Genomic DNA, 20,467 nt, shown 5'->3' on the forward strand with positions numbered 1-20,467 from the left:
GTTTCAGTTTGGAGAGCATGTTAAAAGTTAATTCTGTTTGGAGAAATGTGGTCAAACAATCGAGAAAAACCGTAAAAAGAACCTGCATTTAGAGTTGCAACTCCATCTAGTGGCCATTAGAACTCCTAAAGAATGAAATCTCCATCTCAAAAGAAATCTGGCACCTTTTGACCTTTGTCAATTATATATTCTTTGAGTGGGGAAAAGCTCTCAAAAGTCAGAAACATGACGCTTCGGTTGAAGAAGTTCTAATCCCTGTTGGTGTCCTGGAAAGCAATGGACTTTTTACATAGGGCACCAGCCTGGGTATCTGTTGCATATCTCCTGCAACGTTTGTCCTTTGACTGAACCCCCAACCCTACCGCAACCACAAAGCTACCACAGGGGTTAGACAAGCCATGAGCTTTGATATCACTACTTCCTGTTTGTAATCCAGATATTCTATTCTTCTGCTGAAGACCAAGTTCCTCCTTACTGAGCTGTTAGACCAGCATACCAGTATAGGGCAACCCTGATCCTGTTGGGCAGCTGTCTTGCAAGGTTTGTAAGTCTTCCAACAGCCTTTTCACAACTTGGAAACCATGCTTAACTGATGCAATTTAGCCAATACATTTGGTCAGTTAAGTAATAGAGAGGTGAGATGCCACAACACTGAGGAAACGCTGCTGCTGTATCACCCACCACTGCTACATTTATGTATTCATGCCATGGGCCTATTCTGGCCTGCAGGGTTTTCCATTCCCATTACACCTTGTGGTCACGAGCAGAGGGCCGCTGAATTTGAAGGCAGTTTAACTGATTTCATTTGTGTTTGTTCATCCAGTTGATCAATAGGCTGCCTCTGTTAGTGGCAAGATAAAAATAAAACTTGTTTCCAGTTTGGAATCATATTAACCATCTTCAGCTGAGCTTGTTTAACAGTCTGAATGCAGATTGTGGAGGAGTTATTATCCATTTAGTCCTTAAAAGATTTGTTGTGTTTACTTGAGGCACCGGAGTCTAATTAAAAAAAAAAAAATGCTGATTAAATTACAGAATATTTAGTTTGAATTCAACCTTATCTCCACTTCCTTCTGCCAACCCAATATGTGTCTTATTCACACGGCACATAGCAATGAACCTACCTTTAGGACGCATCAGTAGTCTTCATTTTCATTAATTATCATCAGAAAGACCATTCTACGTTTGTCTGTGGCACAGTCAGGCAAAAGTAAAGCCTTCATTTTAATAAATGTCTGAATCTGTGCAAAATGAGAAGTTGCATTAGAAGGGTATTCCATCAAAGGACTTTCCTTTTTAAATTAAAATAATTGAATATATTAAAGTCAGCTTTTCAAAGGAGAGGTACTGTGGGAAGACATAGAATTCATTTCAATCTGCTGTGTTTGAGAGCTCCCGTCACTGAAGACTTCCACTTTGAAGCCTGAAAAGGCAATATTCATTTGAATTTACTTTCATTCTTTATTTTCCACTTACGTTTACAAAAAAAACAAAAAAAACAAATTGCATTGCCTTAATGCTTGGTTTCCTAAGCAGCTTCTTGAATTGACAGGTTTAATATTTTTCTTGTGAACACAAAGCTCTGGTGTGAGAGTGAATATGGACATGTACAGTAACTCAGGTGTATGCAGGATCTCACATTACATTCTGAGCAGTTGTAGCTATCAGTGATGTAGAGGCCGTTGTCATGCAGATAATAGAAGCAACTAGCTGGGAAACAGTGATTCCAGCAACTTCTTTTAAGTTTGACGGCTGCAGTGATCTCCAGATAGCATTACTCCTGTGCGTCACCCTCCTCCGCAGTGAGCAATTCTAGTGTGAGGTGCATTTAACGGAGGAGCCCAATAACACCGTGAGGTCTCTTTATCTGCTGCCACAGTTTATTTTGAATGAGCTGGTGATTTAAGTCTGTGTGCTGTTCGACCCTCTGCTGTGTTTCCCTTGTTTTAATCTGCAAGGAAAGAACGATTTATCAGCCCATCTTTGAACAAGTGTTCCTTTTGATACGTCTCTATTAAGGGGGAAATGAAAAGGAGCCCTCTTGTTAATAGGAGCTCCCGTGAAGTCATTTTGGTTTGAGAGCAATCTGTGCTGCTTTTGGCTCCTGTGACTTGTTTGGTTGAGATGAGAGTTACATGTTTTTTTTCTTTGTGTATGTATGTGTCTGTATTTGAATAACAGTAATAGACATGAGAAAGGTCAACCAATTACACTACAACTACAAAAAGCATTTTATTTATGTTATTAATTGCATGGATTGCTTCTACTACTGAACTCTGCTGTATCAACTACTGAGTTCTGCTGAACTCTGCTGTATATGTACAAAAACACACTACAAATACACATGCAAAACATAAGTAGTATAGGTGCATAGAGTAATGAGTGTGGGGAGAACTTGGGGCAAACCTTTCTGTCTCACTCACTGAGTCTGCTTCTGGACTTTATTTGGCCCTATTTAGCTGTAGCGGGTCCATTTCTCATATGGAATATTCGTTCAAGTATTAATATTGTAATCATTTTTCATTTAATGACATTAATACAGTTGTAGTTCAATAAAATGAGTCTGAAACCTTTTATTGCTGTTAATTGGGTGAAAGTTGCTCATGTGTTTTTACATGAACTTTCAATAGGGACAATGGCACCACACCTAATTAACAAGAGGAGACTCAAAATCATCGTTTGTCAAGTCGACTGGATCCTGTAAAAAAAATATTCTGTGTCTTTCTGTTGTCAAATGAAGTTCTATTCACCTGCATCTTTCAAACTCTGAATAAAAGCTCTAATTGTCTTTCGTTAATGTCAGGAAATCACAGCTCCACACAACTGTAATCGTCCTTTGTTTCATAATCCCTTTAATTGCCATGTAATTGACTGTCTTATGCATGTGTTTATGCATTGTGTAGCAGCTCCCTTTTTTCAGCACTGAAGATTCGTGATTTCCAACGGGGAAAAAAGACAGTTGCTGGAGATATTTATAACAATAATTAAATTTTACAAAATTGACTGACTTCTAATGACAGATTTTATATCTAAATTCAATAAAAGCACTAAATCGTTTTAGAATTATATTGAATGCTGTGCCATTCATATTGAAACAAGGCTGCCTTATTTAGATTTTATTATCCACACGGAAATGGTTGCTAGATGGGAAGGATACAGATACATTTGTACAAAAGTTTGTAATTTAATAATTTGATTGCCAGAACTCTTTGTTTGCAGAATGCCGGATATTAAACTTTATTTTTTTTAATCCATATTGTGTAGAATACAGGTTCAAAATGTACAACTTAGCTGTACACCTCATTCCCACACCAACTCACCATTTCTGAGGTCCCAACATTGCATAACAGTAAGATTCAAAATTGATTATTAATTTACTTTAATAGCTTCTAAAGTGATTAATGGATTTGGGCCCTGTGATCTCCAAGGGTTTTCAATGTATTTATGAATGTGGTCCAGTTTGTTTGTAAAAATGAAATTCACAATCTGCTCTTTATTCAAGACACATTTCAGAATCAATAATGCCTTCTGCTTTGTGGAGACTAAGGTTTATTTCTTTCCATGTGTAAAGATCCGTTTGCAGAATAAAATGTCTTGTTTTTTGTTAATAAAACTGTCTACTAAACTACGAACCCTATCAGCATCAGCATCAGGGGATCAGTATCTGCAGTATTTTGTTTCTTAGACATTATTAATTTGACTATTCATCTTTATAAAGCTAATATTACATAGATACATAATAGCATGTTTTTTAAAAGGCATAATATTTGCGGTGTTCTCTTCTCATTTCCATTGCTGCTGCTTTGTGAAGAATTCAGATTCCATTAATTAAACAAGAACTTTGTGAATTGGCTAAAGTATCTCCAACAATAAATAAATATTGGATTGAACTGTCACATGTAAAGCAATTTAACCTCAGGCCTCCTATTTGAAGTGCAGTGTCTGTACTCAGGAAGGCAAATTGATTTAACAGCAGTAGATGATTTTAAAAGAATTCTGAATCTGAATAAAAAAAAAAAAAAGTGTAGACTTTCATCTTTAATTTGAGGGTAGTTAATTTGAGTCTTTAGTTCCTGCTTGTTCTTGGGGTGTTTTGCCTTCAGTTTTGACTTTGAAATCAAAACAAACCAGTCAGAGACATAGCAAAAACATTAGGTGTGGCCAAATCAACTATTTGGTAAATTCTTAAAAAGGAAGAATGCACTGGTGAGCTCAGGAACACCAAAAGGCCCGGAAAACCACGGAAAACAACTGTGGTGGATGACAGAAGAATTCTTTCCCTGGTGAAGAAAAACCCCTTCACAACAGTTGGCCAGATCAAGAACACCCTCCAGGAGGTAGACGTATCTGTGTCAAAGTCAACAATCAAGAGAAGAAAGACTTTACCAGAGTAAATACATTGGGTTTACCACAAGATGTAAACAGGAAACAAGAAGACCAGATTAGAGTCTAAATTACATCTAAAGAACCCATTCTGGAACAACATCCTATGGAGAGACGAGACAAAGATCAGCTTAATTCAGAATGATGGACAGAGAAGAGTATGGAGAAGGGAAGGAACTGCTCATGATCCGAAGCATACCACCTCATCTGTGAAGCATGTTATGGCATGGGCATGTATGGCTGCCAATGGAACTGGTTCCCTTGTATTTATTGATGATGTGACTGCTGACAAAAGCAGCAGGATGAATTCTGAAGTGTAAGGGCTATATTATCTGCTCAGATTCAGCCAAATGCTTCAAGACTCATTGGACAGCGCTTCACAGTGCAGATGGACAATGACCTGAAGCATACTGCGAAAGCAACCCAAGACTTTTTAAGGTGAAGAAGTGGAATGTTCTGCAATGGCCAAGTCAATCACCTGACCTGAATCCAATTGAGCAGCATTTCACTTGCTGAAGGCAAAACTGAAGGCAAAATGCCCCAAGAACAAGAAGGAACTAAAGACAGCTGCAGTACAGGTCTGGCAGAGCATCACCAGGGAACAAACCCAGCATCTGGTGATGTCTATGGGTTCTAGACTTCAGGCAGTCATTGACTGCAAAGGATTTGCAACCAAGTATTGAAACTCACAATTTAATTCATGATTATGTAAGTTTGTCCAAATACATTTGAGCCCCTAAAATGGGGGGGACCACACATAAAAATGTGTGTAATTCCTACACCGTTCACCCAATTTAGATGTAACTACCCTCAAATTAAAGATGAAAGTCTACACTTAAAGTACATCTTGATTGTTTCCTTTCAAATCCATTGTGGTGGCATACAGAGCCAAACTTATGACAATTAGGTCCACAGATATTTGTTTGATATTTTAAAGTGCTAGAAGTGCTCAGCAGCGGCAGCAAACATTTCAGCGATTATCCTTTAGTCAGACCAGAGTCTTTAAGACCAGAGTCAACTAAGAAATAAAATGTGGTGTCTATGATAATATATTTTTGTTGACTTTGTTTCTTCTTAAATACAGTGTGGGGACAGGATATTTCTTTCTCTCATTTACATTATATATACATATTAGTGGTAAAGTCCTGGCAGTACTGTTTGCTTTCAGCCAGTCCCAAACCTATGCACAAATAGCCTTTGGCCTGTAGATACTATTGTAATGTTTTTGCTCCTTTGCCATTTGAATCTCTCTTGGTGTTGGTCTCTTTACCTATACCTTTTTTGGTATCATTTTGCAGTTGCTCAATTGAAAACTTTGGCTTTCTTTACCCAACACTGACATCACTCTTGCTTCTTTCACCCTCTCTTCCTTTGTGCTCCTCTTGGCCTCTTTATAGCCCTAATTGACCACACCTGTGTGTTACAACAGGTGAGGTGCATGAGGTATCATCATGGAGGTGATGTTCTGCAGACTGAGGGCCTCTAGAGGGCTCCATACTGGTACTGCAGGCCTCATAGGGGAATAGGATTTTGGCTAGCCGTAGACTGACATACCTTCCATGTGTCAACAGTCCACACACTGTACCTCAATATATATATATATATATATACAGTAATAATATAATATACACGTACATATCTTTAGGCATATATTGTATTGGATTTCTCTGTGGTATTTTTCCCTTGCAGGGTTTCTTTCCACAGCTTCACAGCAAGGTACTAAATCCAAGGCCTGGCTCAGTCCCTGGTCTGCCGCACAGATCCCACACATGTGAGGAGCTCCTCCACTGGTGTACTATCTGCTAGAGCCCGGGGATGGAACTGTGCTTCACTCCAAGGGCTCTAGGATCACATTGCTTCTTCTTGCTATTCTTTTGTTACGTCTTGAGTGCCTGAGACATTTCTCCGCTGCTACAGAGTGATATTCAGCCTCCATGTTCTCCAGAACCAGGGTGCGCTATGGCACCTGAACCCAGGCCTCTTCCAGCTCTGCCCTTACTGCATTAGGACTGTCTGATGTGGTGGTAGCCACTATCCAGTCTGCAAGAGCTCCCTCTAAGAGGTGTCAGGACAGAGGTCAGGATCCAGTCACCTGCCCCATTGGGGCCATTCTGCAGTTTCTGCAATAGCTGTCGGATGAGGGTCAGTCCTCATCCTTGCACAAGGTCATAGCCATAGGTTTGGGGGGCGGGGGGGACCCAATGTTGAGAGAATGTGAAATCGACCCCCCCAATAATGTATACCTGGCTCCATAGGCTTAGGGGATGCTTCCCCCTCAATATTGACAGCGTCCCCCATGGCTTGACTGTGTTTGACTGGCTTTAATGGTCAAACTGAAAATATTATGATCAAATCACTTTTAAATCCACTGATAAGCAGAAGAAGTAACCTGCAGTTTTTAGGACCATACAGATGCAGATGCTGTTTTCAGGCACTTCAACAAAGCCCTAGCTCCACATACTGTCAGCACCCCACCTCCCCAGCTCCACAAACTGTCCTCCCAATACTGAAATGAAACCTAGGCCTGCGCACAAGGTGTACCCATTTTTTGGCCTCCCAATTTTTATAGGGAGCTTGCAGGCTTCCTCCTCCCCGCAGCCCATCCCACAGCTTGGTGAATTGATGTAGTGTTTCAACCATTTCACTCAGCTGAGCTGGAGCTGTTTTCTCTGAAGACTGTGTTTCTGTTGGCTATTGCATCTGCCAAATGCATGATTAATACCTGAGTGTTCCCTGATAGTTAAGCAATAGGCATGACCAATCTGAAATAAAGTAAAAAGAAAAACTTAAAAAAAAAATTAAAGATGTTCTGATTCATTCTTAAAAGGGTGAGTCAGACTGTATTTAATCTTTTACTGCTAATTACAGCTATTGGGCTCTCATATGCATTTCTCATTCGTGATCTTTATTACTTTTATTGTCAATAGATGTATTAATTTAGCTGTAAATATGTGGACAGTATCCTAAAAGGTATGCACAATGGGGAATATAGCCTGCCTTGTGTACTGATTGAGATTCACTGTAACCAATTCACCTTCATGGGAAAATTAATTGTTGACATGATGGTCACACAATGTTTTGGCCTGATATTGATATTGTTGTGAGTCAGAACAACACACTTGGGGTCATATGCTTATAGGTGGCTGCCTGCTATAAATGATTATTATTATTTACTTATTTGCCTGACACCTATATCCAAGAGGAGTTTCAGAGATTTCAACTGTTAATTCAGTATTTTATATTTGTTGAATATCACAAGTACAGCTACATCTGGAATACAGGACACTGCAGGTATGGTCCAAACAAACTGAGTTTTTGGGGAGTTGATGGCAGGTGATGAGAGATGGTGCAGTGCTGATGGCGAAGCTGGGTCCTCCACTGGGGAGCATGGGGGCATGAAGGGGCTGCAGAGAAGCCTGGGCCGAGGAACAGCAGAGGGAAAGACGTGTCCACCTGTAAAAGGGAAGCCTAGAGAACAGGCGTGCAGAGAGTACACAGAGTAGGAGGGAGTAGGAGTGGGTCTTAAATTGGACACAAGCACAGACAGAAGAGTTGGAAGAGTAAATAGAGGAAGAGAAAAGACAAGCTGGTCTGGGGTAGATGAAGGGCTCTAATGGCAGGGTGTAATAAGGCCTGCAAGGCGAGATATTAAGAGGGCCATTAAATTCCCGGTGACTCAAGGAAGGTTGATGACTGACCCCTCTTGAGTCACTTGAAGAGCAGGACTGGATTGTCTCTGAATGATGGCTGAGATGTGAGTGGGCTGACGCATGACTCTCGATTCCGGTCGAAATGCTGCAGTTGGGATTTGCAGTGGCCAGGGCATCGTTTCATTAAGGCTGGGCAGATGCATGTCAAGGGAGGTGATGAGGAGTGTTTAATCACTAATTACACAATCTAATTATTGTTAAGTTTTGGTTCACACTGTCATTTAGGCTACATATCTTTCTCCTTTTGTATGATTTATTATGTTTATATAGAAAGAGACTGCTGTTTTTCATTGCTTTTATCTTGAGGCCCTGTATTAGTTATGTTCAGACACAGAAATTGTAGATGGTTTTAGTGTCTTAGGGTTTATAGATTACTTTTGCTTTTGTCTATTTTCTTTTTATTATTTGTTGTTCATTAACTATTTTAGAATGGCATAATATTGCCCTGGGATATTTAAAGGTGATTTTAGCTGAAATTGTTAATCTCCCTTTACTGAGGTTTCAAGGCCAAAAGGAAGTGATGCTTTTCTAATTTATCTGTTTCATTTCAGTGAACAGTGAAAGGTTATTTTCTAGCATATGTGCAAAAAAAAAATGCATATATTGAAAATATTTAAAAGTAAGATGATTCATTATCCAACATAATAGTGCTTTAGCTGTTCTATTATGTCATATGCAGTTATGTTAAAAATGAATGTTTGGAATACCTTTTGTATTTGTTTCTTTACACAGTGTCAAACTCCTTTTTTAGTTATAGTGAAAAACATGTCCTTAAATTCTGTATATTTATTATCACTCAGAGCTGACAGATTGAGTGAAAGGGCCCCCTTTCTGTATTACATTTATCACAGCTAGGTTTGGTTCAGATTATTGGTTTCGATTTGAAAGCTGTCATTTGCAGTGACAGGTGCTGGAGTGCTTTTAAAAACAGGTGCAACAGTCTATCATGCTGTAGAGATGCAAGTTATTAAAAGTTACATTTGCTTAATATGAGCAGGTTATCCTGAACACAGGTGCATACTCTCTCAGATGCCATGTCACATTTGACAATGTCTTTGTGCAGAAAGATACAGAGTTTACTGCTCTTTAAAGCACTCTTTCAGCTTTTGCCTGCTTGAATAGGTATACATATAAATGCGTCTTCAATCAAACTCTCAAGCACAGTTTTTCATTTGATGTTATGTGTGTATATCTCATCACTTTCTCACATTTTCTTTGATATACCACATATCTCTCTCTATATATATATATATATATATATATATATACACTCACCTAAAGGATTATTAGGAACACCTGTTCAATTTCTCATTATTGCAATTATCTAACCAGCCAATCACATGGCAGTTGCTTCAATGCATTTAGGGGTGTGGTCCTGGTCTAGACAATCTCCTGAACTCCAAACTGAATGTCTGAATGGGAAAGAAAGGTGATTTAAGCAATTTTGAGTGTGGCATGGTTGTTGGTGCCAGACGGGCCGGTCTGAGTATTTCACAATCTGCTCAGTTACTGGGATTTTCACGTACAACCATTTCTAGGGTTTACAAAGAATGGTGTGAAAAGGGAAAAACATCCAGTATGCGGCAGTCCTGTGGGCGAAAATGCCTTGTTGATGCTAGAGGTCAGAGGAGAATGGGCCGACTGATTCAAGCTGATAGAAGAGCAACTTTGACTGAAATAACCACTCGTTACAACCGAGGTATGCGGCAAAGCATTTGTGAAGCCACAACACGTACAACCTTGAGGCGGATGGGCTACAACAGCAGAAGACCCCACCGGGTACCACTCATCTCCACTACAAATAGGAAAAAGAGGCTACAATTTGCACAAGCTCACCAAAATTGGACAGTTGAAGACTGGAAAAATGTTGCCTGGTCTGATGAGTCTCGATTTCTGTTGAGACATTCAGATGGTAGAGTCAGAATTTGGCGTAAACAGAATGAGAACATGGATCCATCATGCCTTGTTACCACTGTGCAGGCTGGTGGTGGTGGTGTAATGGTGTGGGGGATGTTTTCTTGGCACACTTTAGGCCCCTTAGTGCCTATTGGGCATCGTTTAAATGCCACGGCCTACCTGAGCATTGTTTCTGACCATGTCCATCCCTTTATGACCACCATGTACCCATCCTCTGATGGCTACTTCCAGCAGGATAATGCACCATGTCACAAAGGTCGAATCATTTCAAATTGGTTTCTTGAACATGACAATGAGTTCACTGTACTAAACTGGCCCCCACAGTCACCAGATCTCAACCCAATAGAGCATCTTTGGGATGTGGTGGAACGGGAGCTTCGTGCCCTGGATGTGCATCCCACAAATCTCCATCAACTGCAAGATGCTATCCTATCAATATGGGCCAACATTTCTAAAGAATGCTTTCAGCACCTTGTTGAATCAATGCCACGTAGAATTAAGGCAGTTCTGAAGGCGAAAGGGGGTCAAACACAGTATTAGTATGGTGTTCCTAATAATCCTTTAGGTGAGTGTATATGTATATGTATATGTATATGTATATATATGTATGTATATATATATATATATATATATATATATATATATATATATATATATATATAATGATGAGGGAGAGAAGAGAGTTGTTTTTTTAATGATGAAATCATTTTTCTAGAGTACTATAACTTGAAAAGGTCTGCGAGTCTATGTGTCATCATTTTGTCTCCCATGACAGTTTGAATATCAGATCAATCAGAAGCTGGAACAGTTGAAATGACACCTGAGGAATATTCAGAAATGGTGGTTTGTAACATACAGGTTTGCTGTGCTCTGTCGGTGGGGGGTCATACTCTGCAGGTGCTCTGCTGTAGAGGCCTGCATTTCTGCCCGAGCCCGGCGGACTTATAGACGCCCCTCGGGCCGGGGGGCTTCGGGCCAATCTGTACGTCATAGTTCACACGCCGGCCGGGCATCGGTCCTGTTTTAGGCTCCTCCTCCTTTTTATATTTTAGACATTAATTAATTAAAAGAAACTATGAGAAGTTGATGATGGTAAAACAAACATAGAAAGACGTTTTATAACCTATCACAGTGACACGCATGACAGTCTGCTCACACACACAGGTTTCCCACGGAGAGCTGCTACCGCGCCTGCGCAGACCGGCTCGCATGGTGTCAGTGTCCCCGCCAGCGGCGGCGGCAGCAGCAGCGCGGAGCTAGAGAAGAAACGCGACTGACTGAAAGCGCCACTGTGGATGCTCGGTAAGAGACTGTTCTTCTGGCTGTTCCATGTTAAAACTTGTTTTTCGTTTGATTGGACTTTATTTTCATTAGTCTTACTGTTGGAAACTATTGGAAATAAAAATGGCCATGTTCTGTGTGACGCCTTGATTTCTGAGGTCCGATAACCTGCGTGTTTATTGATGTGTTTAGATCGTTGGTTTTTCCGCCCGCCGTTGCGAGCAGCAGAGCAGCCTGGTCAGCTCGTCAAAAATGCCTTTTTACTGTGGTGTGATAATAAACATTTAAACTAACATTGTGTGATATGCTTGAACTGTTTTATATCTATGGATTTTATTGTAGGCAAGTCAAGTGTTGATTTGAGAGGCTAAATTGATCAAACGTGATCAACTCACTGTTGGCCGCTGTCCGCTTGGTCGTCACTTTAAAAAACAAAAACTTTAACAAACAAAAAATGTTCCAAACATTTTTTTTTCTAAATTAACTTAATAAAGAAAAGAAAATAAATAACTACTTTGCCATTAAAAACAAATAAACAATGGCTGCAACAGTAGTATAGGCTGTGTAATGGGAAACAAAAAACCACGGGCTCCAGTCGGACTCGGGCCGAGATTGTGATCAGCTGTCGGGCAGGGCCGGGCTGGGCCTAGATTTGAGGCCCGTGCAGGGCTGTACTCGGCTGCGGGGGATTCAAGGACAGCGGTTACGTGAAGCTGGTTCCTCCCGGTTCAGGCTAAATGGTCTCCGGAGAGGGACCTGCAGGAAGGTCTCTGAAATCATTGAAATTCATGCCAATCTGTTTGTGCACCAGGACTCAGCAGGGTTTCGCTGCCTGGAGAAGAGATCAAATTAGTCCCATAAATGAGTTATGCCTTAATAAGCTAATCATCGCATTAAGTTGCACAACTCTATAGCTAGGTTTGTGCTGCGCCCCAATGGTTGACAATAAATTTGTGATTTCTACTTGCCAAAAGATATTTATGATGTGGCGTTTTTTCTTCTTTCCCTTTTTGGAATTTAATTTCTTTAATATACCACGTAAGTACTAAGTTTAAACTATGTAAAACCACACACAATTCTTAAGGATATGTAGTTTATGGGTTTGATTTACATTACAATGTAACAACAGTTTATTCTATAACTTCAGGCTGATTTCTAATTTTCTACTCTCTATTACCCTATCTCACTATTATGGAACTATAGAATACAACCCCACCAGGTGCTTTTTATTCCAATGCTGCCTCACAATCTCTCAACAGCTCCTCTTCTTTGCAGATAGTGTGACATCTAATTTTTTCTGCTTGTTGGGTCTTTCCAGATATTATTATTTATTTCTTAGCAGACACCCTTATCCAGGTTATATTAATACCATTAATTTTTACTTTCTCCCTCCACCTAATGCTCTGTATTTTTGGTCTGTTATTTAGAGCTGAAGGTGTGAATGAAAACAGAAGGAAAAACAAATTAAATCCTACATTCTCACCCCCACCCCCTCCCTACAAGGATGTGCCTACTTCCTTATTTTAATAAATTCAAAATTCATAATTCCATATCCATCAATCTGCTTGATAAAAGACATTAATGCTATGCCTAAAAGTAATACCTAAAAAATCCCTGCATCCACTAGGCTATATGTACAACACAGAGAAATTGTAATGGCTATTGTTGAAACACATACAATTAATAGTGTTTTTGTTCCTCCTGCTTATGCAATCTGTACTCTTTATGCAGTCCTAATGCAGAACACACTACTTGAGATAATACCGTCATTCTAAAACATAAGAGGGTTATATTGAGCAACAAATAATGGAGAGTACAAAAATGTTTACCATTTTAATATGGTTTAAGCTGCAAATTGCAGTGCAGTGTTTGAAATTAAAAGCTGAAAGAGTGGTTGAAAGTTATCCTGTTCCTTTACAGTGTGTGGAATAAAAAGAGTCTAACACTTTGTTGCCCCTGTGCCAAATCACAGTCAGAGCTTAGGAGTCTTTATTACCCCCACGGGTGAACTGATTCCTGTTGGAATTCTCCTGGAAAGTCCCTCAAATGGTCAGATGTTTTCATAGGTGCATTACCTCACCATCTTGCACTGAAGCTAGTGCTCCCACTGACAGAACAAGATGATTTAAAGAGGAGATTATCTCACCAAGTGCTAATCAATCAACCACAATAATGTGCTTTAGGTAATGCATGCACACACACATAGTTCAGTTAAAGTTTGATTGTCTAGGGGCTACCCAAGATTTCATATGGAGAGAGGCACCCCCATCAGAAGGACTTCTGATTGACAGATCTCACTGAGAGGCTGCAAATATTAACATCAGGACTCCGGCAATATTGTTGTTTGCCCTCCCAACAAGGCTAATGGCTGGAGTATGTGGGTTGGAGCTGTATCTCGCCTTGCAGTAACTAATTAAAGGTCAGCTTCTGGTTTGAAATTAAACAGAAATTCAAAAGTGAATTGAGAGCAAATCGTTTTTTCTTTGTTTTTTTCACTTGGATATCCATGGGTGCTTGAAAACAACAAAAATATATTTTAACTCTTTTATCAGGCAGCCCATTTTCTTCATTTTATTCTACTGAGCAATGTTATGTGGGTAGTAACCAGACAAGATATAACTTTTAATGTCAAAACAAAACAGTAACAATAAAGAGCCTTACCAATATCAAAACATTTTACAATTGTATGGAATTAATTTAATAAGAAATCCATGACACGATTCAGATACAAAGCTCATTCATATCTGTTTAATTATGCAGATGCTGGAGCTGAAATACTCCAGATATTATTGTTATTATTAATTTGTTATTATTATTATTATTATTATTATTATTATTATTAGCAGATGCAATTGTCCAGGGCAACTAACAAAATATAAGAGCATATTGACCATCCTGTCAGATTTCTGCAAAGCTGGCTTCCTGTATAGAGGGGAATCTCTCTGCTTAGTCCCAGCTTTCAGGAAAGAGACCAGTGTTTGACAATGATGAAAGAATGGCTAGAGATCAATCCCTTTTTATCTCTTGTATGATTGATTGAAAGGAGGTAATTGGGTATATTTGTCAGTCAGCTGAGGTGTAACATTTTAACATCAAAGGGCATCCATACATTTGTCTGTTACAGCACATTTTTCTGTTACTATAATGTACAGTCTGTCAGGGAAATGTCTATTGATATAGAATCTAGGACTAGGGTACTTCCCTCATGGTTGATAAATTGAAGAAAGCAAAAACAAATGTCTACCCTTAATCACCTGCCTGTCTTTGGCAAGGGGCAGGGTGCTTGCTCTGCACACATCCCAGACACACAAACACATACTTGCTTGTCCACTTTCTAAGATTACATTGTAGCGTAAGGTACACTTATAAATTCCAGTTAAAGAAGTGAATTTAAGTATCACCTTATCAAGAATCCTAGAATCTTGTAGAACTCAATTTCTGCAATAATTGGACGCAGACACCAATTCCAAAGATATAAATTCTCAAATGTATTAAAAACAAAGATAAAATGTAGCACCACACTAGTTATACAAAAAGGTAAAAACTAATTAAAATTCACTCAAGATCAACAAATCAAACACAAATCACTTCTGTGACCAAATCAAAGACCATGGAATCGCATATGATAACACACAAAACGTTACACAAAATTACAAACACATTGATTACAATACCGGTTAGTAAGACGAAGGCGAGTCTCTCATTAGTATTGTTAGTCGGACATTAAATAACTAATGCAAATTAGTATTTAAGTCAAATAACTTCTCGTTACATATATCAGTCTCATTTACATTTGGGTGCTGAGAAAGATTCTATAATTTCTTGTAACCACAATTCTCCCTAATTGATTAGTGTTCAATGATTAAGGATAGGCAGGGCCACCTATAATCTAGTGTCTGTTAATGTGTGTCAATTTCAGACTAAACAGTTAAACAGGAATAAGAAGATATTTCTCGGCGTTGACAGATTTTATTTATATAATTGTCAAAACAGTTTAATGCAGCACTTATTTATATTTAAGAAAATATTAAATGATGTTACACATTCTTAAATTTACGACTCGCAGAATAACATTTCTAATTGATTTCTCAAATGTCATGAATAATAAACTCCAAACTGTTAAACTTATCTAAACTTCATCGCAGAGAGGCCTCTCTGCCTTTGGGATCAGATAAAAACACACGGCACTTGCTCCTTGTTGTTAGAATTAAGGTATTCCTGTTCGTGTTTGTCCATGAACTTACACTTCTGTCGATGAACCTGGAAGTTGGGGTTTCGTGAAAGTAGAGTCTTTTCCAAAGAGATTTTCCACTGGTTTGAAGGCTCCAAGGTTGTGCACAAAATCTTTGCAAGCAGAGAGAGAGAGAGAGAGAGAGAGAGAGGATGCATTTATATGTATACCTATTCAAGCAGGCAAAAGCTGAAAGAGTGCTTTAAAGAGCAGTAAACTCTGTATCTTTCTGCACAAAGACATTGTCAAATGTGACATGGCATCTGAGAGAGTATGCACCTGTGTTCAGGATAACCTGCTCATATTAAGCAAATGTAACTTTTAATAACTTGCATCTCTACAGCATGATAGACTGTTGCACCTGTTTTTAAAAGCACTCCAGCACCTGTCACTGCAAATGACAGCTTTCAAATTGAAACCAATAATCTGAACCAAACCTAGCTGTGATAAATGTAATACAGAAAGGGGGCCCTTTCACTCAATCTGTCAGCTCTGAGTGATAATAAATATACAGAATTTAAGGACATGTTTTTCACTATATCTAAAAAAAGGAGTTTGACACTGTGTAAAGAAACAAATACAAAAGGTATTCCAAACATTCATTTTTAACATAACTGCATATGACATAATAGAACAGCTAAAGCACTATTATGTTGGATAATGAATCATCTTACTTTTAAATATTTTCAATATATGCATTTTTTGCTGTGCTCTACCTTTTAATCAGATTTTTAGTCAGATCAATAGACAATTGGTTCTGTAGTTTGCGAGATTGGATTTCGGTTTCAGCCCCCAGTGTCCTATTGGAGGGGGCTCGATTTATGACTGATGTCAATCCATGCCATATTTTGGAAATGCCGGTTGGCCTGGGTTCGTAGCTCTGTTTCGGGATTTCGGCTCTCGTCCACTTCAAAGAGTTTTATGACCTCCACGCCATATTTCCCAGATATTTTCACAGCAGGGATTCCAAGCCATTTGACCCATTCTCGGTGCCATCCTCCCAAGACTGCCACTTTGATATAGGACAGTTCATGTGCCGATGAGCTCAGGAAATCTGATAACTTTGGGGGAGAGGTCTTCTTCAGATCAGAGCTTCAGCTCAAAGCTAGAATTCTCTATCAAAATACACCCCCCCTCAATGCTACAACATGATACATTTGCATTCTATTACTTGCATGATCAGAAAAATAACTCCATTCCCAGAAGATATTAATGTGGAGGAGTGCAGGGTGCAATCATGAATGTGTTTTGACAATACTGTACAAACATAATCTCCTGAACACTTAGGAAAATAAGTACAGTATTCTAATAATTCAGTGGTATCTAACGACGATGTGTATCATTTAATACTGTCTTTGATTAGTAGAATTACAATTATGTAACTGTCCCCTCCCCCTCAAAACACACACACTCTTTACATATTTATACATAGGAAAACACACTATAATTCTTTAGGGAATTGTTTGAATCTTGCACTCCAATATTTATGTTAATGTTGCTTTTTCCTTCTTGCTTGTTTATTACTGTTCCAGCTATCAACTCCTTTGAGTGCGCCAGTGCGAAGGCCTCTTTGCACATTCTGTGGTTTTGAAGGGAAGCATTGAAAATGGATTCAGCCTCGAATTTAAGACTGACACCCTCATTACAGTTTGAAATTGGAATGCTTTTTTTTTTCATAAACGAACAGATAAAGAGAAGATTTGTCCTGCATTTCATTTCCGAAACGGATATGGAATGCCTCATGATGTCTTTCAAAATCTGAATCACTTATAGAACTTGAGAGAAGTTTAGAGATTTTGCTTCAGAGAATCCATCTAGACATTTATTTTTTACTTGGAAAAAAGAAGAAACAAAACTAAAATACTTAACAGATGATGTCAAGACTATCAGGGCAAGAGATCACTGCAGAATTCAGAATTATTATATCATCATTCTTCAATTTGCTGTCACACTGAAATTTTGTTTAAATTTCAAATGGCACCTAAAAACTTTGGCACCTATTTGGCTAAAAGCCTCCTGTCAAAGCCATCACATAGAGCCATAGCACAGTTTGAAGACCTTCCAATGGGAAAATCGCGATGAGAAATATATATATATATCATCATCATCAACCTTTATCATTTCACCACTATAAGAAGTCCTGCCAAGAAGTGTTGTGATGTACAGAGGTCATGCCTGCAAAGCTTCTTTCATCATCCCTTCTTTTATATGGTCTGCTAGGTCTTTTTTAATCTCTTTGGAAGTATTTATTTAGCTTCTTTTGTCCATCTTTGATCTGTAAGTCTTGCAATGTGCCAGGACCATTGCCACTTTCACATTTTCCCTCTCTCAATGTTGCATACCTTTGTTTATTCGCGGATCCATTTATTACCTTTTTTGTCTCTTCTTGATATTCCAAGTACACTTCTGTCCATGTTTTTTGTTGTCTTCAGTTTCTGCATTGAACAAAAACATTGAAAATGTTTCCTCTCAAAAGTATTATAATATTTCTGCATTGATTTGTTGTCCAAGGTTGCCATATCTTTTGATTACGTAAAATATCTTTTGATCCGTTTAAATGTTTTTAGTTTTAACAAAGCTGTTTTTTATATATATATATATATATATATATATATATATATATATATATATGACGTGTTTTCTGTGTTATAGAAATCTGGACATTGATGGAGACAACTCTATAAGACTTTTTGAACAAATCAGAATCATGACTGAAAAGCAACAATGCCATCTGCACCCATGGATGTGCTGAACAGCTGCAAGTTGACCTCTAAAGCAGTGAAAGCTCTCTGACCTTTAAACAATCACACAAGGAAGGAAAGATTAACTGTTGGCAAATCATTATGGATTCTAAATGAGCATGACAGAAGCATGAGTGAGTCACCTTGGTATATTGGTAACAGCATATAAGTACATATACACTCACCTAAAGGATTATTAGGAACACCTGTTCAATTTCTCATTAATGCAATTATCTAACCAACCAATCACATGGCAGTTGCTTCAATGCATTTAGGGGTGTGGTCCTGGTCAAGACAATCTCCTGAACTCCAAACTGAATGTCTGAATGGGAAAGAAAGGTGATTTTAGCAATTTTGAGCGTGGCATGGTTGTTGGTGCCAGACGGGCCGGTCTGAGTATTTCACAATCTGCTCAGTTACTGGGATTTTCACGCACAACCATTTCTAGGGTTTACAAAGAATGGTGTGAAAAGGGAAAAACATACAGTATGCGGCAGTCCTGTGGGCGAAAATGCCTTGTTGATGCTAGAGGTCAGAGGAGAATGGGCCGACTGATTCAAGCTGATAGAAGAGCAACTTTGACTGAAATAACCACTCGTTACAACCGAGGTATGCAGCAAAGCATTTGTGAAGCCACAACACGTACAACCTTGAGGCGGATGGGCTACAACAGCAGAAGACCCCACCGGGTACCACTCATCTCCACTACAAATAGGAAAAAGAGGCTACAATTTGCACAAGCTCACCAAAATTGGACAGTTGAAGACTGGAAAAATGTTGCCTGGTTTGATGAGTCTCGATTTCTGTTGAGACATTCAGATGGTAGAGTCAGAATTTGGTGTAAACAGAATGAGAACATGGATCCATCATGCCTTGTTACCACTGTGCAGGCTGGTGGTGGTGCAATGGTATGGGGGATGTTTTCTTGGCACACTTTAGGCCCCTTAGTGCCAATTGGGCATCGTTTAAATGCCATGGCCTACCTGAGCTTTGTTTCTGACCATGTCCATCCCTTTATGACCACCATGTACCCATCCTCTGATGGCTACTTCCAGCAGGATAATGCACCATGTCACAAAGGTCGAATAATTTCAAATTGGTTTCTTGAACATGAAAATGAGTTCACTGTACTAAACTGGCCCCCACAGTCACCAGATCTCAACCCAATAGAGCATCTTTGGGATGTGGTGGAACGGGAGCTTCGTGCCCTGGATGTGCATCCCACAAATCTCCATCAACTGCAAGATGCTATCATATCAATATGTGCCAACATTTCTAAAGAATGCTTTCAGCACCTTGTTGAATCAATGCCACGTAGAATTAAGGCAGTTCTGAAGGCGAAAGGGGGTCAAACACAGTATTAGTGTGGTGTTCCTAATAATCCTTTAGGTGAGTGTATATACACTTCAACATGTAAAAATGAAAATACATTGAGGGGATGATTGAGCACTTCAGTCAAGATATCCGTAGCATCCCTGTATTTTCAGATTCATTTTAGTAAAATATTTTTTGGTGGAAATGGCAACACACACTTAATTCTTTAATGTCCAAAAGTATAATGTTTTCCAGACTGATCCATGATCCACCATAAAAGTAGACTTCATTAGAAATTTCCCACTGTTCCTAAAATGTTTAGATAATGGAAATGCTTCCAGAGTCACAAGCTACACAAACTATGTTTAGGGGTTAGGACTTGTAAAACATTTTTAGCAGGCATACAGTATGCTGAAGATTATACCAGTCTCAATATTGTCTGCAATGTAGGCTGGTGCTGCTACTTAATCACCCTCTCGTGGCTCAATATAGTATTGCACCTTATATATAGATATCTATAATTTGCCAATATCTTTAAAATAAAACCCTAAATCCTTACCAACATAACATTTGATTACGACCCTCCATGCCGAATGTGTGTACCAATTATTGTTTCTATTCCAGGGCAGCAAAGATATTTGTAATTGGAATCAAGGAAATCTACACTGCTCTGCATTTCAAGGTCAGATCCCAAATTCATGTTTAATATATTGTACTCCGAAGAAATCCAATTATCTGGCCAACACTACACTTCAAAAGATGGAATTAATTTAGTCTGTGAAGGTGACAAAGAATATTTCAGAAATGCCTTTGACAAAATTCAACGTGTTATACTATTGATTTTGTGACGTTTCAACACTTCTGAAATGAGAACAAAGGGCCATAATCTT

General features: G+C 38.9%; 1 protein-coding gene across 2 annotated transcripts in view; it reads left to right on the forward strand.

The window, feature by feature from the left end:
• The first annotated feature begins 11,216 nt into the window (after nt 1-11,216).
• Nucleotides 11,217-20,467, forward strand: part of LOC136748335 (neuronal acetylcholine receptor subunit alpha-7) — a 45,460-nt gene continuing 36,209 nt past the window's right edge. The window contains exons 1-3 of one of the 2 annotated variants that reach the window (XM_066702007.1): nt 11,217-11,312; nt 18,175-18,397; nt 20,202-20,259. Coding sequence is in view for 1 of the 2 variants with exons in the window: in XM_066702006.1 (XP_066558103.1) it covers nt 11,306-11,312 (7 nt within the window). In the remaining variant the exon portion in view is untranslated. The remainder of the gene's footprint in view (nt 11,313-18,174; nt 18,398-20,201; nt 20,260-20,467) is intronic. The other variant, XM_066702006.1, reaches the window with a different exon arrangement.

This window comes from Amia ocellicauda, chromosome 4, assembly GCF_036373705.1.
Source record: "Amia ocellicauda isolate fAmiCal2 chromosome 4, fAmiCal2.hap1, whole genome shotgun sequence".
Lineage (NCBI taxonomy): Eukaryota > Metazoa > Chordata > Actinopteri > Amiiformes > Amiidae > Amia > Amia ocellicauda.